Raw genomic sequence first — 23,262 nt, forward strand, 5'->3', positions numbered from 1 at the left:
AATATGTAATATCAAAAAAAAAAGGAATTGGATAGCTATTAGTGAGTTTGTGAGCTCCTTAATGGCTGATACTAAAGTTGAGAAGTTGGGTTAATAACCATATATTGTTAGGTGCTTTATTATTAACAAAGTAATAAATCATACAGCTAGTTCAGCCACTTCAACTGTTACAAATCAGCCCTAATCAGTGCTTATTCTTTTTCTTTTCTTAATTTATATGGGCTTCATGATATTGAACAGTTAGAAGTTTTGTCCATTGAGAGATGTCATGTCGACTCTAAAGCTCACAAGAAGTTCAGATGAGGGACGTACCACCCGTTCAACTATTGATTTGGGTCCTGCTGTTTATAATTCTAGAAGTTCAAATCTTTGAATTTTGCTGCTTGTTTTGGCAAATGATTGATTTTTTTTTCTCTCGCCTGCTTGTTTGATAAGCTAAACAAATTTAATTTGAGTTGTTCCTAGCTATGGCAGATAAGATAGAGTTCAAAAAGGTTCAATCTAATAGTAGCTTTTAAATTTTAATATTGGTTTATGTTGTCTTTACAAAATATAATATGTTGGATAACAATTTGATGACTAAAGAAAGCAATGGAAGTAGATTGTTTTTTCTTGACATTAATTATGGTTCATTTGAAGAAGGAAATAATATATTCTTTGAATGTTATGATTGTGCTTAGTACATCAAGTTTGGCCGATGTTCAATCAAGATACATCTAAAGAAAAAGGTAAATGTTGACCAGTCAATAAGATGTTTAATCAATGAGTTTGATTATGATATCAAAAAGATATGATATTTGAAAATTTTTTAAGCAATCAATTAGTATAATAAACGTGATAGACAATCGGGTGTTATCTATCAAGAGATCAAATCAACTCTCCACAACATTCCACAGTACATCCCATCTATGTATTAGAAACATCTCCCGAAGATGACATCATCATTTCTGGTATTATCATTAGACAATGAAGATGTGATATGGGGCATTGTGAGGGGCTGATTTGAACTCATTTATCAAAATTCATGAATAAGTTCTGACTGGTCAAAACTCTTCTATTGCCATGTCTTTCCTATCATAGATTTTCCCTTAATCAATTAGCATCAATATTTATCAATTTAACTAGTAATTATATCCCTGCTAATCTCAAGATTCAAAATATCACAACATATATAATATGACATGGTTTTAGCTTTATATTAAAACCGTAAATCACAACACATGGAGCTTTGTGTTGATATTAAGGTGGGGCCACAATAATACATCAAGATGAAAGATTCTTGGGTTGTATAGATCTCTACACTAAGACTCTAAATGACCTTACTAGTAAATCTAACCCTATATAAATATAGAGACATGCACGTGTATATATGCAAAGAAACCATGAATTTTGACTTGTATCTTATATCTTTATCATTTGATATTATCTAATATAAACTAGTATATCAATAATGTTATGCCCAAAATGCATGAGAAATATTTTTTGTTTTTTCGGAATCATAGAAAGAGTACAAACTGAGCAAACTCCAAATAACAAAGCAACAATCAAGGTCTATTTAATAAGTCTCAGCCAACAAGATTCTGAATCCCAAAGCAACAATAGACCTTTCTTAGCCAGTTCATGGCCACACAGTTTCCAGACCTGTTAATAAACTGAAAATAGATAGCAAAATTTTTTACAGCCTCCAAAATATCCCTACAGGCTACAGAGGAAAACGGATTCCCTGGCAAGAGAAAGACTTCCAATTTGAAGCATGATTTTCAAAACTGGACTGGATCAGACGGTTGAACCAGAAAACCTGGGAATCAGTCAAATAAGTGATTTTATTTCACCCTAAAACCATTTTTTGGCCAAAAATCAGTGATTTAGTCAGTAATTCGCTAATTTGAATGGTTGAATCCTCAATTCAGACAAAGGTTTTTTTGACCTTTTTATATATATATATATATATATATATATATATATATATTTTAAGTCATAACAGACCATCCATTTGACCCGGAAACCGATCCTTATAACGATTTCCTGTCCGATCTGATTTTAAAAACCTTACTTTAAAGATTGAATAACCTTAATAAGTTTGGAAAAACCACTAAAACAAACTTTGGCCGAAAGCCAACTCTTTGATTTTATGATAATTATTTTAAGCTTTCCGTGGACGTTGGCATGTTTCGGAGGGCTTTCACTTAAGGACCTTTGGCTTTATGAGGTGGGTCCCGCACAGTAACAATTAACATGGTAAATCTGAAGTTTTCCGCTTAGGCCATGGTAGCGTTTATATTGGGCATTTGATAGTATTTTTCTCCAATATGTATTTAAATCTGTATTTGTGGCTATTTTGTCCTTCATTTTTTTTAATTTTTAAAATATATTCTTATGAAAGTGAGTTTCTTAAATTATTTTTATAAAAAAAATACTTTTATGAAAACATTTTTATAAAAGTATTTTTACGAAAGCACTTTTATTAAAGTGTTTTTATTAAAGCACTTTTATAAAAATATTTTTATGAAAGTATTTTTACGAAAGCAATTTAATAAAAACACTTTTATAAAAGCACCTTTATAAAATTACTTTTATGAAAATACTTTTATAAAAGAACTTTTATAGAAGTACTTTCGTAAAGTACCTTGATGAAAGTACTTTAATAAATTCAACTAGGGATAATTTTATAAGTGTTATTTTAAAATTCAATTAAGGATAATTTTGGAAGAAAAAAATAGAATAAATGCTTATTGTATAAGCACTTAAAAAAAGCTGGAAATTTGAGCTTAAAAAAAGCTCTTATTTATAAAATAAACACTTATTTTGGACTTTTTTCCCAAACACCAATAAGTGTTTAATGGTGTGGTCCCGACCCAAATAAGCAGTTATTTCAAATAAGCACTTATTTTTAAACACTCCCAAACATGACCTTAATACTTTTCTATTAATTGGCACAATAACTTTTCTGTTAATTCTGTGATAATTAAATACCAATCATTGACTGGCATCAAATTAATATCAACTTATTAATAGAAAATTCTTTTAACAACAGAAAAGTAATAATAAAAAATTTAGAATTTTATGATTTTAAAATTAATAACAGTAATTTCTCATTTTAGTAATTTGAATTTCTGATATTTTTAATATTCAACTTTTTTAATTTTTTTTGTTCATTATCAATCAATAAAATTAATCAACTCCCTGCTAGTGGCCTATAAATCAGTTCAGTCAAAATTTCAGCTGAATTCAGCTTTGAAAGCACAAAACCCTTGAAACACGCACACCCCAACCCTGAAGCTAAATCTATTTTAACCAAAAAAAACGTGAATCTCATACAAACACAGCCTTAGATGCCTTGGCTTGAGTATTACTCCATCCACAAGGCAATTCAATAACTGTTATCGGCTGACCGTGGGATCAACAAAGAGTCCAACCCTGAAATTATTTAATACGGTGGTTCGTTATACACCAAGTGGGGTTTAAAACTTTAAAGAGGTACCGTACCAGACCAGTCTGGATTTCCGCATTAATTTCATTCTTACATGCCCTGTGACTACGGACTACCGATGTACGATTTCTATCTCTCTCCACAAACAGTTACACAATTCTTCATTCTCTCTAATTTATTATTTTTCTTCTTACTCTTTTCGTCTTACTATTCCAATGTACATTGCCTACTTCCTTTTCTTTGGTTTTTGTGGTAAGGGTGTTGTATGTTGTATCGATTCAAAGTTTTCAAAAGCATTTTTATTTTGCTTTTTCCAAAAGTTGTAGATTGGTCAGTTTGACTAGCCTGACTAGCCAGATGTATTGAGAGAGAAAGAGAGAGAAAAAGATACTACTGGTCTGATTCCTATTTTGTAACTATTCTATTACTTTGTTAATCTCTTGCTTTCTTCCAGGATAAGAACCATGTCAGCATGATAGAGCTATCGCTACTGTGTTTAATGTTTATATTGGCATAATCTTAATATCATTCCTACAAATGTCCTGCTTGTTCATTCTCTCTCTCTCTCTCTCATCTATCCTTAGTTCCTTACTAAGAAATCTGGGCTTTCATCTTTCTTTTCTATTAATCTGAAACTTTCCATCAGTTCCCTATTCAGTATTGATACCTGCATTTTCTTTTGGTGCTCCTGGTACTAAAGTTTACTCATTTTCGATTGACTGACCCATTTCACTTTCTCCATCTTTTGACATCTCTGGCTCAGCAAACAGCTCTGGATTCTGAAGTTGAAGACTCGGCTCATTAATTTTGCCTTCTGTTATTCATTCTTTCTGCCGATACAGGTCTTGCATTGAAGATCCACTTCTTGCAGTTGAGCTCAGCAAGTCTCTCGCGTGTTAAATATAAGAATTGTCTTTGGCAGTTCTCCATTGCCCATTTCTTATATTCTGAATCTAAGCAACCGCAGCTATTTCTTTCTCCTTCATTCTTTTAAATCTTATGCCGTCATCCATGAAGGATGATCAGATAGCCATTCCTCACTTATTCAGATGCCCAATTAGTCTAGACTTGTTCACTGATCCAGTCACTCTGTGTACAGGCCAAACCTATGATCGATCTAGCATTGAGAAATGGCTTGCAGCTGGGAATCTCACTTGTCCTGTTACAATGCAGAGGCTCCATGATCCATCCTTAGTTCCAAACCACACGCTAAGGCACTTGATAGACCAATGGCTTTGCATGGACCACTCCTTCGACCCCGATTACTTAAAAACCATTGATCCTGATCTTTCCTTGACTACTCTGAAGCACAAACTTGAATCCCAAGAAGTAACCTTGGCAACTAAGATTGGAGCAGTGGGGAAACTCGAAGTTCTATCCAAAGATTTGGCTTGGAGGTCTGGTTTGATTCAGCTAAATTTCTTCCCACTCATACTGCGTCTGTTTTTTGTTAAGTTTACTCAACAAGCAAACCTCGACCAAGAGGATTCAGAGCTCGCAGAAGGAGCTCTGACTTGTATCCTGAACATGTTCCCTTTCAGCAAATTGTGTTCTTTGAATATGCTAAAAGAAGACTCCAATTTAGCCTCCTTTTTGGTGTTACTAGACCATGGCACTGCCAAGATCAAGACCAGTTTGTGTCATCTGGTGGGGTTGATTGCATCGTCTTCAGAAACCAGAGATCTTTGTGTGGTGTTTGGACAAAACCCAAAGATCTTGCGAGGACTGATCACTCTCCTACATCAGAACTCTGAAGCCTCTAATGCTGCAGTCAAAGCCATATCAGCACTATGTTCTTTAGAATTGAATCAAGAGAATGTTGTTACAGAAGGTGGGGTGGACGGCCTTATAGCATACATCTCTGGTACCAACCTAAGCCAAGCATCAATGGCGTTGGCCACGCTTGAACTTCTGTTAGGACTGGAGAGTTGCAAAAAGGCTGCAGTTAATAACCCAAGTACAGTTCATGCTCTTGTTAAGATGGTCTTCAGGGTATCTGATCATGAAGGCAGTGAAAATGCAGTAGGCTCTCTGCTGATCATTTGCTATGACTCACTGAAGGTGCGGGAAGAAGCAATAAGTGCTGGTGTCTTGACACAACTGCTACTACTACTTCAGAGCCAATGTAGTTGCAGGTCCAAGAACAAGGCCAGAGTGTTGCTCAAGTTGCTTAGATCCATGTGGGCTGAGAGCCCTAGTGCAAGTGCAGTATGGCCTAGTTGACTTGATGCTTGAGTTGGTCTGTTTTTACTCTGAAAATTTCTGCACATATATATTGTTTCCAATAATGGGATAGAGAGTAAGAATCCCCCTTCATACCAAGAAATCATGAATGAAGTGTCTTTCTCTGCATATGTTGTGTTCTTCTTCTTTACAGCATAACCATGCAGGGGTCTGCCTCTTGCTTGGCTATTGTAATCCCTGTAAGTCTGTAACATTCTTTCAATCCTTTCTAAGAAAACGCATTTCTCCGAAGATGCCAGTTTTTTACCTTGGATAGCAGCTTTCGAATAAGGTTTTGATGGTGAATTGTCTGAAACATGGCACACAATTAAACACAATTTAGGCCCCGTTTGGTTCGTGGGAATAGGGGTCTGGAATCAGAATCGGAATGAGCTATTCTGATTCTAATTGTTTGGTTGAGCATAATCGGAATCCCAATCCCATTCTTGCTGGAATGGCATTCCCCATATGAGGGAACGGTCATTCCCTGCCCCTCCTTTGGGAATGAAATCCCATTCTTGCTTATTCCAATTATCATTTCTATTCCTGTCTGAACCAAACAGACTATTGGAACAGACCATTCCAATCCTTATACCAATTCTGAAGGATTCCGATTCCGATTCCAATTCCGGCTGTGAACCAAATGGACGCTACTGAATTTGTTTACATTTTAATTTCAGATGAAGCTCAAAATATAGAAAGAATAGTTTTTAAGGGGCTACTCCAGGGAAGTGGAGAAAACCAGACAACTTCGTACTCAGACCTCAAGAGGAGGAGCTCAAAATCTCAACTGGGCAATGGGAGAAATCTGAGATGGGCCATTTTTTTTATGCTTTTATTTTCTCTCTCAGCTTTGGGAGTCTTGTTAAAAGGGAGTTAATGTGTATTGTTGCAGAAATTGGTAATCTTGCAAATATATTTTGTCCATTAATCATAGCAAGGATAAGTCAAAATCATTATATTGCACGCCTTGTACAAGTCAATTTTAGCTGCATTCCTTTGTGGGACTTGGTCTTCTTACGAGTTTTCAACAGCACATGTGACAAAAGTATGTGTTGTCGTCTAGGCTCATTCCTCTTTATTAACACACCAGTTGCTGGGGCGGTTGATTTGAGGTCGTATGACATCTTGAATCAGATAGAGATCTTCATACACTTGTTATAGGAAACACTGCAAGAGATGGGCCTATAATCATTGAAAGAACTGGGGTGCCTATGCTTTAAGCACAGGGATGATAAAGGTCCTCTCACCCAGAGAAATTTGTAAACAGATGTAAATGAGGCTCAAATGAGGCTCAGTACTGCTAGTAGGAAGAAGAAGTTTGAGTAGATAAAGAGCCAATCCCATTTCACAACAAAGATGCTTCGCATCGAGATGCCTTTGATGTTGTTCGGGTCATGGCTGATCTGGCCCTGCGAGACACATGGCTGCCCAGCTATCTCCCTGCCACATCATCCTAGTTTGGCCACGTCGGCACAGCTCGGCCAAGCTACGCTATTACTGTGGCACCCCATCTTATCCTTCTATCAACGTCAACTACATGTCATATTGATGAGCACAACTACGGATAAGGAGGAATAAGGAAAACGACTCCACTAGGGAATGGGACTCTATCCTGAATACCTTGACGTTAACCTCATCCCGATAACCACGAAAGCCCAATCCAACCAGGACACAGATCTTTCGCTATAAAAATGTACTCCATGCTCGAGGTGAGGGAGCCAACTTCTAAGACCTACACCGCTACTTAGCTCGAACCGGCATCCTTATAGCTCGACCTGACCATCCTACCACCTCCTACTGACTTGAGCCTTGGAGTTTTAACCCGGAGATAATTCCTCGGGCCTCTGACTTTTGTTTCCTTGATCATAGGTCTTGAAATGCAGCCTCGTCCTTATAGCTCGGCCCCACCCTGCCAGCAAGGACTATCTGGTTGCTCTCCTCAACTCGTGCACCACCTCGGATTGAGCAGCATCAGATTGGCACCGTCTATGGGAAATTCACAAATATCCTGTCCTGAAAATCTTTCATTCCTCACCACGCAATCAAAAAGCGATCAAGATGCCCAAGAACTTGTCCGAACAATCAACAAGTCGATCCCCATCTTAGGAATCTCGGCATCGTAGCTCTCCACATCAAGAAATTCCACAGCCTCTAGCCGCGGTTGATCCTATACAGTTCCGAGCAATGCAAGAGAGTCGATAAGATCTTTGAGATTATGCAGAAACTAGGAAGTGCAGCATCGCCCAACTGGGTCATCCCCCCTCACGCCCCGACTGGTACAAAGGATGAAAGGACGATCCTCATCCTGAGGACCCCAAAATGTGCCGGCCAAAAAGGAGGGGAGCGTGGTCCAAGCATGAGAAGCAAGACACAACAAGGTGTTCTGCCTCCACAGCCCGCTCCCGTGATCCCAACAACCACACACAGCTGCACTACACCGCCGCGCTACACAGCCGTGCTAACTGCCACGCTACACAGCCGACTAACCAACACATGCACAACACATTGCACATACATCATGTAGGCCACGCAAAAAACGCCGCGCAACGCGGGCAGGCAGCATTGAATTAGCTGACCTACCGACTTAGCAGACCTATAACACATTGCACATACATCATGTAGGGCATGACACGAAACTCGACAGTGTATCACCGACTAAGAAAACTGACTCAGCCGACCTATAACGGCTCGTGCCCTTAACACATAGCTAGTAGCTAGCTCGACAGCGTATAGCTGAACATCTGACTCGGCTAATCAACGGCCAGAGCCCAAATCGGAGAAGATCGCACCTGCCTCCGAGGCTAGAGGGCTGTCATCGTACTCCATACTTCGGCAACAAAACGTCGCAGAGCCAGCTGAACAGCGGCTGACCCACGAAGGGCCCCAAAGGCTCCTAAGACCAGAAACTGAGCATCCCAAAGATGAGAGCTCAGAATATACTTCGGCCCCACTAGCCAGAGACTGAAGATCTCGGTCAACCCCAAACCTCGGCCAAGGTAAGGCCGAGGAACCAGCTCATATGTATGCACACAAGTTCAGAACAAAACAGTTTCATTAAGTTAAGCCATCAGTACAGCAGGTTAAAGCTCGGCATACCAAGCTATCAAAGAAGAAAAAGACAAAAGAACACTAAATTCTAAGAGCAACCCGCAGCAGTTCAATCCTCGACAAGGCAATCGACGGCAATGCTGACCAAGGGGAAGCAGCACTACACTTCGACCGAGCACTCCACCCTTTGACTTCGGAACTGGGGGAGTGGTGTTCGGATTTGGAAACTTAAGCTACAAATTCCTCAGTCAAAGAATAGAGAGCCCATCCTCAGTGCAGCATCAGGGGAGCTCGGCCCAACAACTCAACACCTTCCTCGGCGCAGCACTACTGAGCCTTGAAGAGACCCAAACTTCGAAGCTCTGAACCTTCCTTGGTGGGGCATTGGAGAGGCATAGACTCTGAAGCTCGGCACCTTCCTCGGCACTACGCTACTGAGCCTCGGAGAGACCTAGACTTCGAAGCTCGGCACCTTCCTCGGCATAGCGCTACTAAGCCTCAAAGAGGTGCAAACCCCAAAGCTCGACACCTTCCTCGGCATTGCACTACCAAACATCGGAGAGACCTAGACTTCAAAGCTCGGCACCTTCCTCAGAGGTTGGAAAGGCACAAACTTCGAAGCTCGGCACTGTGCTACCGAGCGTAGGAGAGACCCAAACTTCAAAGATCGACACCTTCCTCGGTGCAACGCTACCGAACCATAAAGAGGCGTAGACCCCGAAGCTCGGCACCTTCCTCGGCATTGCACTACCAAGCATCAGAGAGACCTAGACTTCAAAGCTCAGCACCTTCCTCGGTGCGTTGCTACCGAGCCTCGGAGAGACCCAAACTTTGAAGCTCGGCACCTTCCTCAGCATGCTATTACCGAGCCTCAGAGAGACCTAGACTTCAAAGCTCAACACCTTCCTTGGCGTAGCGGTACCGAGCCTCAGAGAGATCCATACTACGATGCTCAGCACAGTGCTCCCAAGCCTCGGAGAGGCGCAGACTCCGAAACTCGGCACCTTCCTCGGCACTGCACTACCAAGCATCGAAAAGACCTAGACTTTGAAGCTTGGCACCTTCCTTGGCGTAGCGCTACCATGCCTTAGAGAGACCTAGCCATCGAAGCTCAGAACCTTCCTTGGCGCGATGCTACCAAGCATCGCAAAGGCGCAAACTCCAAAGCTCTTTACCTTCCTCGACATTGCGCTACCAAGCCTCGGAGAGACACAAACTTCGAAGCTCGAAACCTTCCTTGGGTCGACGACTCAGTACCTTCCTCAACACTGAAGCTCAGCCTCCACTAGGAATCGGAAAGCCCCTCTTCGACAACCAGCCGAGCTAAGCAACCATGCAATGTTTCAGCAAAGAAGGCCATGCTTTGTCCTAGCCGAGCATCCCACTCTTCAACTTCAGAACTGGGGGAGTGGTGTCCGGATCCCAAAATTTCCATAACAAGTTCCTCAGCCGAAGAGCATACCCTCAACTTTGAAGCTCGGCAGACCACAACCGAGCTTCACAATAGCTCAGCATCTGCGAAGCCCCCAACTTCGAAGCTCGGTAGACCACAACCGAGCTTCACAATAGCTCGACACCTGTGAAGCCTTCAACTTCAAAGCTCGATAGACCACAACCGAGCATCATAATAGCTCGGCACCGGTGAGGCCCTCAACTTCGAAGATTAGCAAGCCACAACTGAACATCACAACAAGCTCGGCACCTGGAGGCCCTCAAACATCATAACAGCTCGGCACCTGGGGGCCCTCAACTTTGGAGCTTAGCAAGTCATAGCTGAGCATCGCAACGACCTCAGCTCCACAACCCGGCAACCCCAAAGGAACATGTCTTCATAGGCCAATGCCCCATGGTTGAGCATCACAACCTCAATTTCGGAGCTCGACCTCCAACCGGTAGCAAAAACCCTTTCCTTGGCATACGATCGAGCTAAGCCCCCACTTCAGAAGCTTGGCACATCATAGTCGAGCATCACAGCGGCCTTAACTCCAAAATTCGGACCCAACTCCAAAGCACGGCACACCATGGGCCAGCACCACCACGGCACAGAAGCTCGACTTCCACTTGGAATCAGAGTCGTTCCTCGGCTCCACCAGGAGGACGGACTTGGAAGCTCAGTTTGACACCTCGACTCTTTGCTGAGCTACACAACCGCACAACACTTCAGGCCAGGCACTCCCCATCCTCGACTCCATAACTGGGGGAGTGGTGTTTAGACTCCGAAGTCAGAGCTCTTAGAGTTCTGTAGCCGACAATGGGAAGATTCCTCAGCCATTTTCCATATTGCCCAGTTCCCAAGGTTGTGACACCAAAGGGGCCAAACGCCCATCTAGACATCAACTTAAAGTTCTTCAGTCGAATAACAAATTGGACTACTTCATTCCTCGACTTCAGAACTGGGGGAGTGGTGTTCAGGTCATGGTTGAGCTAGCCCTGCGAAACATGTGGCCGCCCAGCTATCGCCCTGCCATGTCATCCTAGCTCTGCCGCATCAGCATAGCTCGGCCAAGCTATGCTATTACTATGGCAACCCCATCTTATCCTTCCAACCACGTCAACTACACATCATATGGATGAGCACAACTACGGATAAGGAGGAATAAGGAAGACGACTTCGCTAGGGAATGGGACTCTATCCCGAATACCTCGGCGCTAACCTCATCTCGACAACCCCGGAAGCCCAATCTGACCAAGACACGGATCTTCGGCTATAAAAAGGTACTCCATGCTCGAGGTGAGGGAGCCAACTTCTAAAACCTACACCGCTACTTAGCTTGGACCGACATCCTTATAGCTCGTTCCGACTATCCTACCACCTCCTAATGACTTGAGTGTCGGAGTTCTTACTCGGGGATAACTCCTCGGGCCCCTAACTTCTATTTCCTTGATCACAGGTCTTGAAGCGCAGCCTCATCCTTGTAGCTTGGTCCCGCCCTGCCAATAAGGACTATCTAGTTGCTCTTCTCAATTCGTGCACCACCTCAGATTGAGCAGCATCAGATGTGATCGATGGTTAGGATTGAACAGATTTTAGAAGTCGAAATTTTACATAGGACATCACTCTTGATATAGTTTGGATAGGTTTTTTTTTAGTAAGAGTTCTATAGATTCAACAAAGTATGTCTAGCCTCGAACAGTCAAATGTATACTTTGTTTGAGGATAAAAAAATACAATATACACTGTAAAAATCCCATTTTCAGTCATTCATTCACAAAGCACCCCGTGTCATTCATAACTCCTTAAATTCATGAAGCTAATAGATGGAAACTGCTAACAGGGCAAAGGAGATGGCTCAACAAGTTTTCCTCCCTTTAAGATAAGTAAAAGAAAAGAACATTTTCTTTATTTAACAAAAAAAAAAAAAAAGTCTCTCTCTCTCGTTCACTTTAATATATCTACTCTTTTACTCTCATCTCTCTCTATCAGATGTCTCCCGTTCAAATATATCTACAGAGTTGCAAGAAATTGCTGAGATTTGAAGCAAAACTCATGAAGAAGATGAGGCAGAGAAAAGTGTTAGATTCCCATCTTTAATTTGTTCTTTTTACTCATTTCCTCTATTTGCTTTAAAATGATATGCACTTATTTATTATTCCTCAGATTTATAACACTATTTCTTTTGCAGTGCCAAGCATAGGCATTGATAGTGACCACTAGAAAAAGAAATAATGTATATATAGTACAATATATATATATAGAGAGAGAGAGAGAGAGGGAGAGCACTTTGTGGGGGCATTGGAATGCCTTTGTGGATTTATAGTTTTTGAAGCATTCTTCATAGGTAAATAAACAAATTTCTCCTAGATTATACGGAGCATGGAAATGTGAAAATGGTTGTCATCGCTAGCTATGAATAGATGGCTAAAAATGGGGTTTTATGGTGCGAATGAATTGAATTTTTCCTATTTGTTGAGATATGACTCTAAAACCATGATGATCAGCAGTCTTGTTCAGTAGATACTTGAGGCAAGAACCCGCTTCCTACTGCTAAATTAAATTAAACAAGTGTGAGTGTGTGACCGAATTGAGTGTAAAGTCTGACCATGTATACTCACCACTATATACCATTTTAAGGAATTCAAAGACCTTTGATCGTTGTCAACATTGTAAAATCATGAGCTAAGCATACCATATCTCACTTATTTTCTGCAACATTGTTCTACCTATTTGTGAATATGGAGAAGGCCCTTCTCTTTCCCAAAGCATGATGAGGCAATCTACTGATTTCATTAAGCAATTGCTCAGTTTCCAGATGTTCATCCTCACAAATGAGGGAGAGAATACAGTAAGGGGGTTATGCACCTAGATAGGAGTATGGATCTGCTGACCACATTCATCAAGCCACTCATTGGGAACATCTCTTGTACCTTTATAAGCCGATGTTTCCATTGTGCGGCTGGATGAACGTGGCCAGCAGATCCAGACTCCTTACATTGAGCTAGACAAATAGAGGGACAACAAATTCTACAAACGTACGAGTGATTCTATAAGCTGTTCTAGGTACATGAGTGATGTAAAATGGAGTAGGGGTTCCACAAAGATCAGATCAAGTGGTGGACTACTTTCTGAGGTTAAGGAAGGGTTGGGTGATTAGGAATCAATAAAGCTGAGCTTGGTTTGAAAGAAAAAGGTAGGGGAAGTAAGGGAAAGATAGGGAATTTTCAAATCAAAGGAAGCTTAATTAGGTCACATTTGGTTCACTGCTCTAGCCTTTTTCTTAATTCTTGCTCATTCTAGACAAGAATGGGTAAGAATAAATAACATCTATTGGCAACTATGGAAGAATGAGCAAAAACTAATGAAGAGACAAAAGAATTCTTGCTGCTAGGACAAACAGCAAAGAAAATAAGGGTAAACTACAGATAGGTACCTACTTGAACTCTATCGAGCTTGCACTTCCAGAAATAGACACTCCAATCTAATCTAGCATGGTTAAACCACGTTATGGTGTGCAATAAAATACATTGTCATAAGTTTAAGTGAAGCAATGATTCATTGTGAGCACAATGCTTCATTTCATTGTAGCCGATTTTCACCGCTTTGGTTGCTTGGGTTCCAATTGGTCTCTCGTCGTTGGTTTTTAAACTCTGCTACTCGTTCGTTCCCGCACTTGCTACCCTCTAAAACAATAGTTTACTAACTTTTGTTATGGTTCAAGCTTGAGAATGAACTAAGTCTGTGTTTGGTTGCTGTGCAATTTTACAGATGCATGCAAGTGAAAATAAAAAAAATGCAAATTCTCGTTTAATTTTATTTTGGGTTTTACTTTATTCTGCTTTGTGTCTTAATTTACTTCTTTTATACTGCAATCAAACAAAATAAGCTAAAATTTGAAACAAAAGTAAGTTAGAATTTACACTCAAATCATTTACACTGCCATGGTTTTGCATCAGTGTAAATCTATTTGCATTGCAACCAAACACAGCCTAAGGAGAAATAGTTTAGAACATTGGGTTTCAAAGGAGAGGGTAAAACGGTCTCAAAAGCACAAGAAGGGTAGTTTTGATATTTTAAAATGTTCAAGTCACATGTGACTTTGCAAGTTCTGGATAACCGGCAGAAATGCAGAATAATAAGAGATGGATTGGTGTGCCTATTTTCCAGAATTTCAGGGTACAAAAGTGTTGCCCTGGAAAGTTCAGATCCCCAAGTGTCACTATCCCCAAAGTATTAGGGTACCTGTCTATAATTTTCCCAATAAACAAATTGCTTAAAAGAAGCAACTAGCAGGGGATCCGTGCAAAGGAAATGCAATTTTTGACAAATTATTGTAATTTATTTAGGTTCTTATTATTTGATAATTTAAAGTAATTATCATCCTAAGTTCTATTATTTTTTGAAGTTTAATGGTTATTTAATTTTTACAAAGGTATACTAATTTCATCTAATTTGTCATATTTTATGGAAATATGATAATATATACTAATTTCTTGGTAAATATATACTAATGTATTATATTTGTTATATGATAGTTTATTGGTAAATTATAGTAATCTATCGATTTTATGGAATTTAGTGGCTATTTTTTGACATTTGGTAAATTATTTTAATGTATTTAGGATTATATTATTTGATCATTTCAAGTAACTATCATCCTAAAGCCTACTAATTTGTGATAATTTCTTTTGATTTATTTTTAGTAATTTTTTTATAAATATCGGTAACTTATGTCTAATAATGGTAATTTTTTCTAATTTATATTTGTTAATTTTTATAATTATTTGACAATTTTTAGTATAACAGTTATCAAATTTCAAAAAAAAATCAAATTGCAATATTTTTAATTTACAATATGTAACAATCTTCAAAGCACTAAATCTATAAATGTAAACCAAAGCAATTCAAGGTTCAAAGTATCAACACGTACTGGCCTGTATCGGTCGATGTGTATCATGCTGATGGCTTCCCGATACGCCCCTATAGGGGTTGTATCGGGTCAGCCACTGGTTCAGAGGGTAGCCAAGCCTTAAACTAGCCCCTCTGAACTGATTACGAAAAAAATAAATAAAATATAAAAAAAGCATCAACACATGGCGTATCAGCCTGTGTCGGTATTTAGAACCTTGAAGCAATTCATTAAGCTAACTTCAAATAGCATTTTTTAACTAACACTATGCAACAACCTTCAAAACACAACACCCAAAAATTTAAACCAAAGAAATTTAATAGGCAAATAGACAAACATTATTTTTGCTGATTTTTGTTAACATTATTTATTAAATATTTAATTAATTTACAACATTTGTCAATAATAGTAAGTAATTATAATATTTTTTTAACTAATCAGTAATGATAGTTTTAATAATATTATTTAGTTATTTTTAACATAACAGTAATTATTAAATTTATAAATAGGATTTATTAACAATATTCATTAAATTAACAATTACCAAAATTAAATTAAATTAATAGTATTTATCAGTAATAGTCAGTAATTATAATATTTTATTAAATAATGAACAACAATACTTTTAATAACATTTTTATTATTTTTAATATAACAATAATTACTAAATTTATTAACAGTATTTATAATTTTAATTTAAAGTAAAATTAAAGTAAATATCTATTTATTAACAATATTTATAATAATAGTATTTATTAATTATAATCACTAATTATATATTTATTAAATTATTATAATAATTGGTAATTATTAAAACGGGTTAAAATAAATAGATAACAGTATTTATCTAAACTGGGTTTATAAATAAAATCGGGTTTGGTATTTATAATCCGTAATAGTTAGTATCAGTAATGGTTAGTAATGGCACTGATAGTCAGTAATAGTCAGTAATAGTTAGTATCAGTAATTAAATAATCGATAATGGCAGTAATATATATAATAGGTGGGATAAAAGGGAAAAAGAAAAATAAAGGCTAATAACAAACGAGAATTATCAAACAAACAAAAATTTCATCAAATTAATCCTTTGCTGCAATTATACAATAACTCTATTTATATACTCAACTTATGAATTCAAATGTCTCATTGTAGATTTGACTTGGACAAGGAAACTAACTCAAATCAACTTTCAATTATTTTTAAATAATCGATCATGAGTTTGCTAAAAAGGTCTTCAAATTTATCCACATGAGTCCTCGGCAAATGCTATGAATAATGCCACAAATTAAGACATTTGCAACGAAAAAGCCTGGACTATAAATCATACTAGTACCATGTTAATGCCACAAATTAACATGATTAAATGATTAAGCCTCACCGTTAGACTAGTAACATCGAGTTTTTTTTAATATATGTTTGGTACCATGGTTTATTTCTTGAAGATGTGCTACCATACTAGTACCATGTAAGCATTTTGCTTTACCTAACCAGAATCTTAGTTGGATGGATTGATTCAATTAGAATGGATCATACCTTCTTTTGCCCCAGGTTATGTGAACATTACTTTTGGTGGAAACATCATTTTAACCCTGCATGTCAGCACTGCTTAATGTGTTCCGCTGAGAAAAGGGGAGCCCTTCAAGCACCTCAGCGGGTTACCTCATCCTGATAATCCCACATGTCTAATACAATTGAAATATGGATGTTCGGCTATATATAGGCACATCCCCCTCAAGGTAAACTTTTGACTCTCAACTCACTTCAGCACCCATTGCATTCACCTCGGTCTAGACAAGCATATTCTCTTCAATTCGTCCCAATTGATTTCTCGTATTTCTATTGACTTGAGTATTAGAGTGCCTATTCGGGAAACAATTCTTACGGCTTTTGACTCTCTTTGTGCTTGGAGATCACCTCAGTGCATGCCTTTGTCCTTCCACTTCGGCCTCGTTTAATTGATAGAACCATCTGATTACATCCTCGATTTGACTCATCTCGTATAGGACATCATCAACATCTATATATGTTAAGCAATAATAATTAAACAAATGTGTATTACGTTATGTGCAAATTTGACCACTTATTTTCAAAAGTGGGCATGATACAATATTATAAAGGCACTCAATCCAAGGTAATTCTCACCTCACAATTACTATCATAAAATCACCATCTCTCCCTTTCGGCTCTTCCTCTTCTTCATTTGACTTAAGAATATTAGTGAATTTTTACTGATGAACAATGGATGAATTATGTGCTTGTCAGGCATCAAGGCCCTAGATGTTAGTTCTCTCCTTGTTGCAGATTTTAGGAGCAAAAGAACCCAAGTCTTGGCAAAATCTACGGTCTATTATATGGAAACCGCCGCAATATGACTCAAACATAACAGAACTAGTGATAAATGTAGTGACATCTTTAACATTATTAAAGTCTTTAATAATAAATAACACATTTTGTAAAATGTGAATCAATAAAAATTAAATGAATCATGTAACATATTTAATCCAATTGATTGAAATTTTGATGTAACGTACTGTAAAGGTTTCAAAATGCACCATAGTTGGACTAGTCAAGTATAAATGTTGCCACTTCAATTAACCACGGTACTAGACCTGTTTGTGGGCTAAGCTTCGGGCCGGACTCTACACTATGTCAGGATTGGGTTTCGGGTCAGATCCATTCAAAATTTGACAAAAGCTAAGCCCAAACCCAACCCATTAACACTACATGGTACCAAATACCACCTTCTAGATTTGGACATTGCATATTCTCTCCAAACTTGCATATCCCAACCTTAGCCCCAAATCTTAGGTTGTTAAACTTGGCCTAATTTATCCAAATTACACTATAAAAACTTTGGCACTAGACCATATAATAGAACAAAATGGTGTCACCTACCTTTTAACATGAGTAGCAACATGAACATGCAAAACTAAATGATGGCCTATATTAGTTTCCAACCCCCCCCCCTAAAGTGTAAAATCTTTCTCCCTTGTCATTCCTTCCCTTTAACCAAATAAGATTCAAACAATCCTCATGACTAACTTAAAAAACCTATATGCTCATCCCTGCTTTTTTTGTAATAATGAATCTCAAACCTTATTTTTTGTAACAATGGAATTCACAAATTTCTTGTCAAATTTTGTTTTGTTATTTTGTGAATATTTTGTTCGGTTCATCGGTAATGAAGGCAGATTCACTTGAATTTTCATCGTTGCTTTTGTGAAATTTTTGTTTAGTTGATTTTGTTATTATTAATTTTCTATTTTGAAGTTTTGGATTAACTCATTATTGTTTTGTGGGATTAGTTTAAAAGAGAAAAAAAAAAGAAAGAAGCAGGGTTATTCAATTTCTTTTTAATATTTATCTACCTTAGTTGAATTTGACTTTTAAAGGTTATTTATATTTTCCTATGGCTTAGTTTGGAAAGAGTACAAATACAAATATGTACAGTACAAATACATACGAAATTCAAGGTTTTGTACTCTACAAATTTGTATTTGTACTCCTTCCAAACTGAGCCTATATTATTTTTTTGAGGTTACTTTGAAAGTAGTCATTTTCAGCCTGACCCAGCCCAGCCAGGCATGGGATTGCAAATTTCTAGGCCAGGTCTGGGTCCAATACTTCATATATCTATATATATGAAGTTTATATTGAAGGGATGGAAGATTCATCATATGGATGGCCGAACCATGCAGGGCAGCTGGGCGAAATTTCAAAAATTTTGCTCTCACATCTGAGAATCTAATTCCCTGATTTAGAAAAAACTGCATTTTTTAAGGTTCGTTCTTTAAACAAACCACACCAAACCTGAAACCAATATTGGGGAGAGGGTAGTACCTGATACGAAATCAATGTAAAACTCCCAACATAGGTGTTCACGCCCAAAGAGGTTACCAAATCTGCATCCACTAAATATGACACAACGAATGTTAAGTCAGGATCAACAAGAAGGGCTCGTCAGCAAGAATCATGTAGGGTTGTGTGAGCACGACTTCAGATTGTTTCTTCACCAAGAAACAATATCAAGAATAGTTCTTGATCACTCCAAGAGGTGGAGATCAAAACTAGGCAAGGCGGCAAGAGTAGGGGAAGAAAAAGATTGCAGAGAAGAAGTGATCTCTCTGTAGAATTCGCCCCCCTTATTTATCTCTAGATCAACTTCCTAATCCAATTAGGAATGAGTTTCTTGATCCAAATCCAACATTTGGATCTAGACTCTCAAGTTGGATAAGTCTTATCTTATCCAACTGCTAATCCTAATCAAGTTATAAACCCAAAATCGCCCATTTAATTAAATCACTTAAGCCCAATTCAAAATGGGCCTTAGGCCCATTAAGTCACGGTGCTCGCTTTACCCTTTAAATGCTAGCTAGTTTTGCTCTCTTTGTATGATGTGGGACCTTAGCATTGATCTACACATCAGTCACATGGGTTCAGCCCAACCTTTATTACAAGACCTGGTTAAATTCACTACAGAACACAGTGAACCCCTCAATCCACCCAACATTTACACTAAATGGTCTTTGGGTCCAGCCAACTTATGAAGGCCCAAGGACTGTGGGCAGATGCAAGATTAACCCATCAGGTATAACCCTCAATGGTCTTACACTTCATAACTCTCTAACAGCTCCCACTTGCACTTAAGTCCAATTTGGTACAAGCCGGAGTCTCATACTTTCCACATGTTTCTCAATCAATTTTTGTGTCCGTAGCTTAGTTAAAGGTCTACTACATTCTCCACTGATGCTACCTTCTAAATCTAGGCGTCCCCTCTACCAACAATCTCCCACAATACATGGTAATTCCTCTTAATGTGCTTCGACTTCGAGTAGGATCGTGGCTCCTTAGCCTGAGAAGTGGCTCCAGTGTTGTCACACAACAATGGAATGGTGATGTGTTGGATGGAACCACACCTAATTCCTGAATGAACTCCTTCATCCAAACGGTTTCCTTGGCAGCTTTACTTGCGGCAATGTATTTAGCCTCGATTGTGGAATCTATGGTGACCCCCTGTTTGCTGCTCTTCTAGCTGACTGCACAGGACCTCATCGTGAAGATGTAACCAGATGTAGACTTTCTATCATTTAGGTCTGACTAGAAATCGACATCAATATACCCCTAGATCTGTAGTGAACTACCACCGAATACCAGACAAAACACTTTTGTCCTTTGGAAGTATTTTAGTATGTGTTTCATAGCTGTCTAGTGCTTCTGACATGAGTTAGATTGAAACCTACTTACCACACTCACTGCTTGACCAATGTCAAGCCGAATGCACAGCATGGCATACATGATGCTCCCTACGGCTGAAGCATAGGGAGTCTCTCTCATGCCTTTAATCACCTCGGGAGTCTTGGGAGATATGCCCTTGGAGAGTGACTTTGTGCCTAAAAGAAACATTTCCTTTCTTGGAGTTCTTCATACTTTATCTTTTGACAATCTTGTCAATGTAAGTTGACTATAATAATCCTATTATCCATTTCGATCTATATCTATAGAATAGAAGTTTCAAGATGTACGAGGTTTCTCCAAGATCTTTCATGGAGAATTGCTGTGAAAGCCATACTTTCACCGTATTTAACATTCCTACGTCATTTCCAATGAGTAGAATGTCATCTACATATAGAACTAGGAACATAACTTTATCTTCCACTATCTTCATGTAAGCACAGGGCTCATCCCTGCTCAAAGTCAAATTGTTTAATAGTAAAGTCAAACCAGATGTTCCAGCTCCTAGAAACTTGCTTAAGTCCATATATGGATTGATTGAGTTTATACACCATTGTTCCTGACCTGCAACAATGAAACCTTGTGATTGCTGCATATAGATATCTTCAGTAAAATCTCAATTTAAGAACATGGTTTTGACATCCATTTGCCAAATTCGTCATCATGGTATGCTGCTACAACTAGCAAGATCCTAATAGACTTAAACATGGCCACTGGCTAAAAGGTTTCTTTATAATTGACTCCCTCTTTCTAAATGTACCCTTTCGCCACAAGACGAGCTTTATAGGTCTCAATGTTACCATCTGGACCCTTCTTTCTCTTATAAATCCACTTGCAACCAACTGCTTTCACCCCAGGGGCGGGTCTACAAGAGTCCAGACCTTGTTGGTCTCCATTGAGTCCATCTCGGCAGTCATGAGTCTACCCACTTCAAGGAATCTATGTCCAACATAGTTTCCGTATAAGTCATGGGATTTTCCTCACTGATCATGGCTTCCACCAAGTAACTTTCTTAGTCATAGTCGTAATGGCTAGTTTTGGGTTCTAATTTGTCAGCACTTGTTCTTTTAACATGTATCGGACACCCACAAATCTTCAAGTGTCTTACACTTGGTTTCTTACCGGTCTGTAGCTCATATGGAGTCATAGGAATGGATTTGGTTGGAACCTGATAAAGCACATAAATCGCAGTCTCTAATGCAAAACCCCAAAAGGATATAGACAACTCTGAGTGGACGAGAAGTGAACAGACCATATCCAATAGAGTCTGATTTCTCCTCTCCAATACACCATTAAATTATGGTGTTGTAGGAGGAGTTAATTGTGATACAATCCCATTATCCTTCAAATAGTCCCTAAATTTGTCGGAGAGATATTTGCCTCATCGATCTGATCGAAGGGCCTTAATTTGTCTCACCAACTGTTTCTCAACCTCTTGTCTGAACTCTTTAAACTTTTCAAAACATTCAGACTTGTGTCTCATTATGTACGCGTAATTATATCGTGAGAAGTCATTGGTGAATGTTATAAGGTCAAGCATGTCTGTAGATCTTTCAGGCTTACCTGTAAATGGTCGTTTCGTCTTCTTACCCTAAAGGTAAGGCTCACATGTTGGGAGATTTTCTATAGTTAGAAAATCCAAAGGACTGTCATTTACCAACTTTGTGATACAATCTATATTAATGTGACCAAATTGTAGGCACGTGGGAATAAATGTATCACGAGTTCTCTTCTTGGGGATTAGTTCCGACGTAGTTTTGGTTAAGCTTGTTTCCATTGAAGGATTGAGAACATAGAGATCATTCTCAAGTTCTCCGTATGTGAAGAATTTGTTACTCCGCTTAATAGTAATCACATTAATGAACAAAATAAAATAACTATCCATGCACAATTTTGAAACTAAAATCAAATTTCTTCTAAGTTTAGGTACACAAAGACAATCTTTAAGTACAATAACTCCTTCTCTGAAAACTAATTCTATAGTTCATATGGTTGTATCTGCAATTGTTGCAGAAATCCCTAAGTAGAGCATAACTTCTTTGTCACTCAGTCTTTTGCTTGTCTTAAACACCTGCAATGTGTTACATGCATGAGTAGAAGCCCCAGAGTCAATACACCAGGAAGCAGAACTGACCAACAAATTAGTCTCTATGACAAAAGATTCCAAATACTGAGGACAATTCCTCTTCCGGTGGTCGATTTGCTTGCAAAAGTGACAGGCATCTGATGTCTTGTCCTTCTTTTGCCTTTTAGGCTTGTTAACATTTTTCTGAGGTTTTTTCTTTGCTCTCTTCTTTTTCTTACCCAAATTGCCACATGCAACAAGCATGGCTATCAGTTTGTCATTCTTAATCAATTTTTCAGCCCTCTGCAATATATTGTGAGTTCCTAAAGACTAACATTTAGCTTATTCATGTTATAGCTCATGATAAACCGGTTGAAGGAGGGAGGTAAGGAGTTTAGGATGGCATCAATCTTGGTGACATGATCAAACCCTGACGCGAGAGCCTCAAATTCATTGATGTATCCCATCATCTTTAAACAATGCTCATGAACCATTTGGCTCTCAGTCATTTTAGTGGTCATAAACAAATTTAGGACATTTTATCGAGTAAAACGATTTTGCTCTTCATTCACCGTCCTTAGATTATCTAGGATATCCTTGGACACGTCGATATGATAAAACTGTCTCTGTATCAGATTATCGAGGGAGGCTATGATGTTGCACCGGGCAAGAGAGTTCTTCTCTTTCCATTCTTGATATTCCTTCCTACAAGCCTCAGAAGCCCTATCACCAAACGATCCGGAGTAGGGTTTTTAGCAACTTTGTCCAATTTCTCGGACATTTTGTTGTCGTCCAACAATTTGGCGAACTACCCTTTCAATGGAGATGAACTAAATTCAAGATGAGGGGTATTTTAGTAAAGAAAAATTCTAGAATTAGTGTGTGTTTGTGTGTGTGTGATACAATGATGCACTTAA

The 23,262-nt window shown here is 38.5% G+C and overlaps 1 protein-coding gene across 1 annotated transcript; it reads left to right on the forward strand.

The window, feature by feature from the left end:
• The first annotated feature begins 3,919 nt into the window (after positions 1–3,919).
• LOC148876096 (U-box domain-containing protein 26-like) lies at positions 3,920–5,920 on the forward strand. The gene has a single exon (XM_088965487.1). The coding sequence runs from the start codon at positions 4,430–4,432 to the stop codon at positions 5,651–5,653; it is 1,224 nt and encodes a 407-aa protein (XP_088821613.1). The 5' UTR covers positions 3,920–4,429; the 3' UTR covers positions 5,654–5,920.
• The last annotated feature ends 17,342 nt before the right edge of the window (positions 5,921–23,262 follow it).

Source organism: Nelumbo lutea, chromosome 1, assembly GCF_056320005.1.
Source record: "Nelumbo lutea isolate HS-2025 chromosome 1, American lotus-T2T, whole genome shotgun sequence".
Lineage (NCBI taxonomy): Eukaryota > Viridiplantae > Streptophyta > Magnoliopsida > Proteales > Nelumbonaceae > Nelumbo > Nelumbo lutea.

What these genes read in the sequence shown, in the direction of transcription:
- LOC148876096 (XM_088965487.1), top strand. Translation starts at nt 4,430, where the DNA reads ATGCCGTCATCCATGAAGGATGATCAGATAGCCATTCCTCACTTATTC.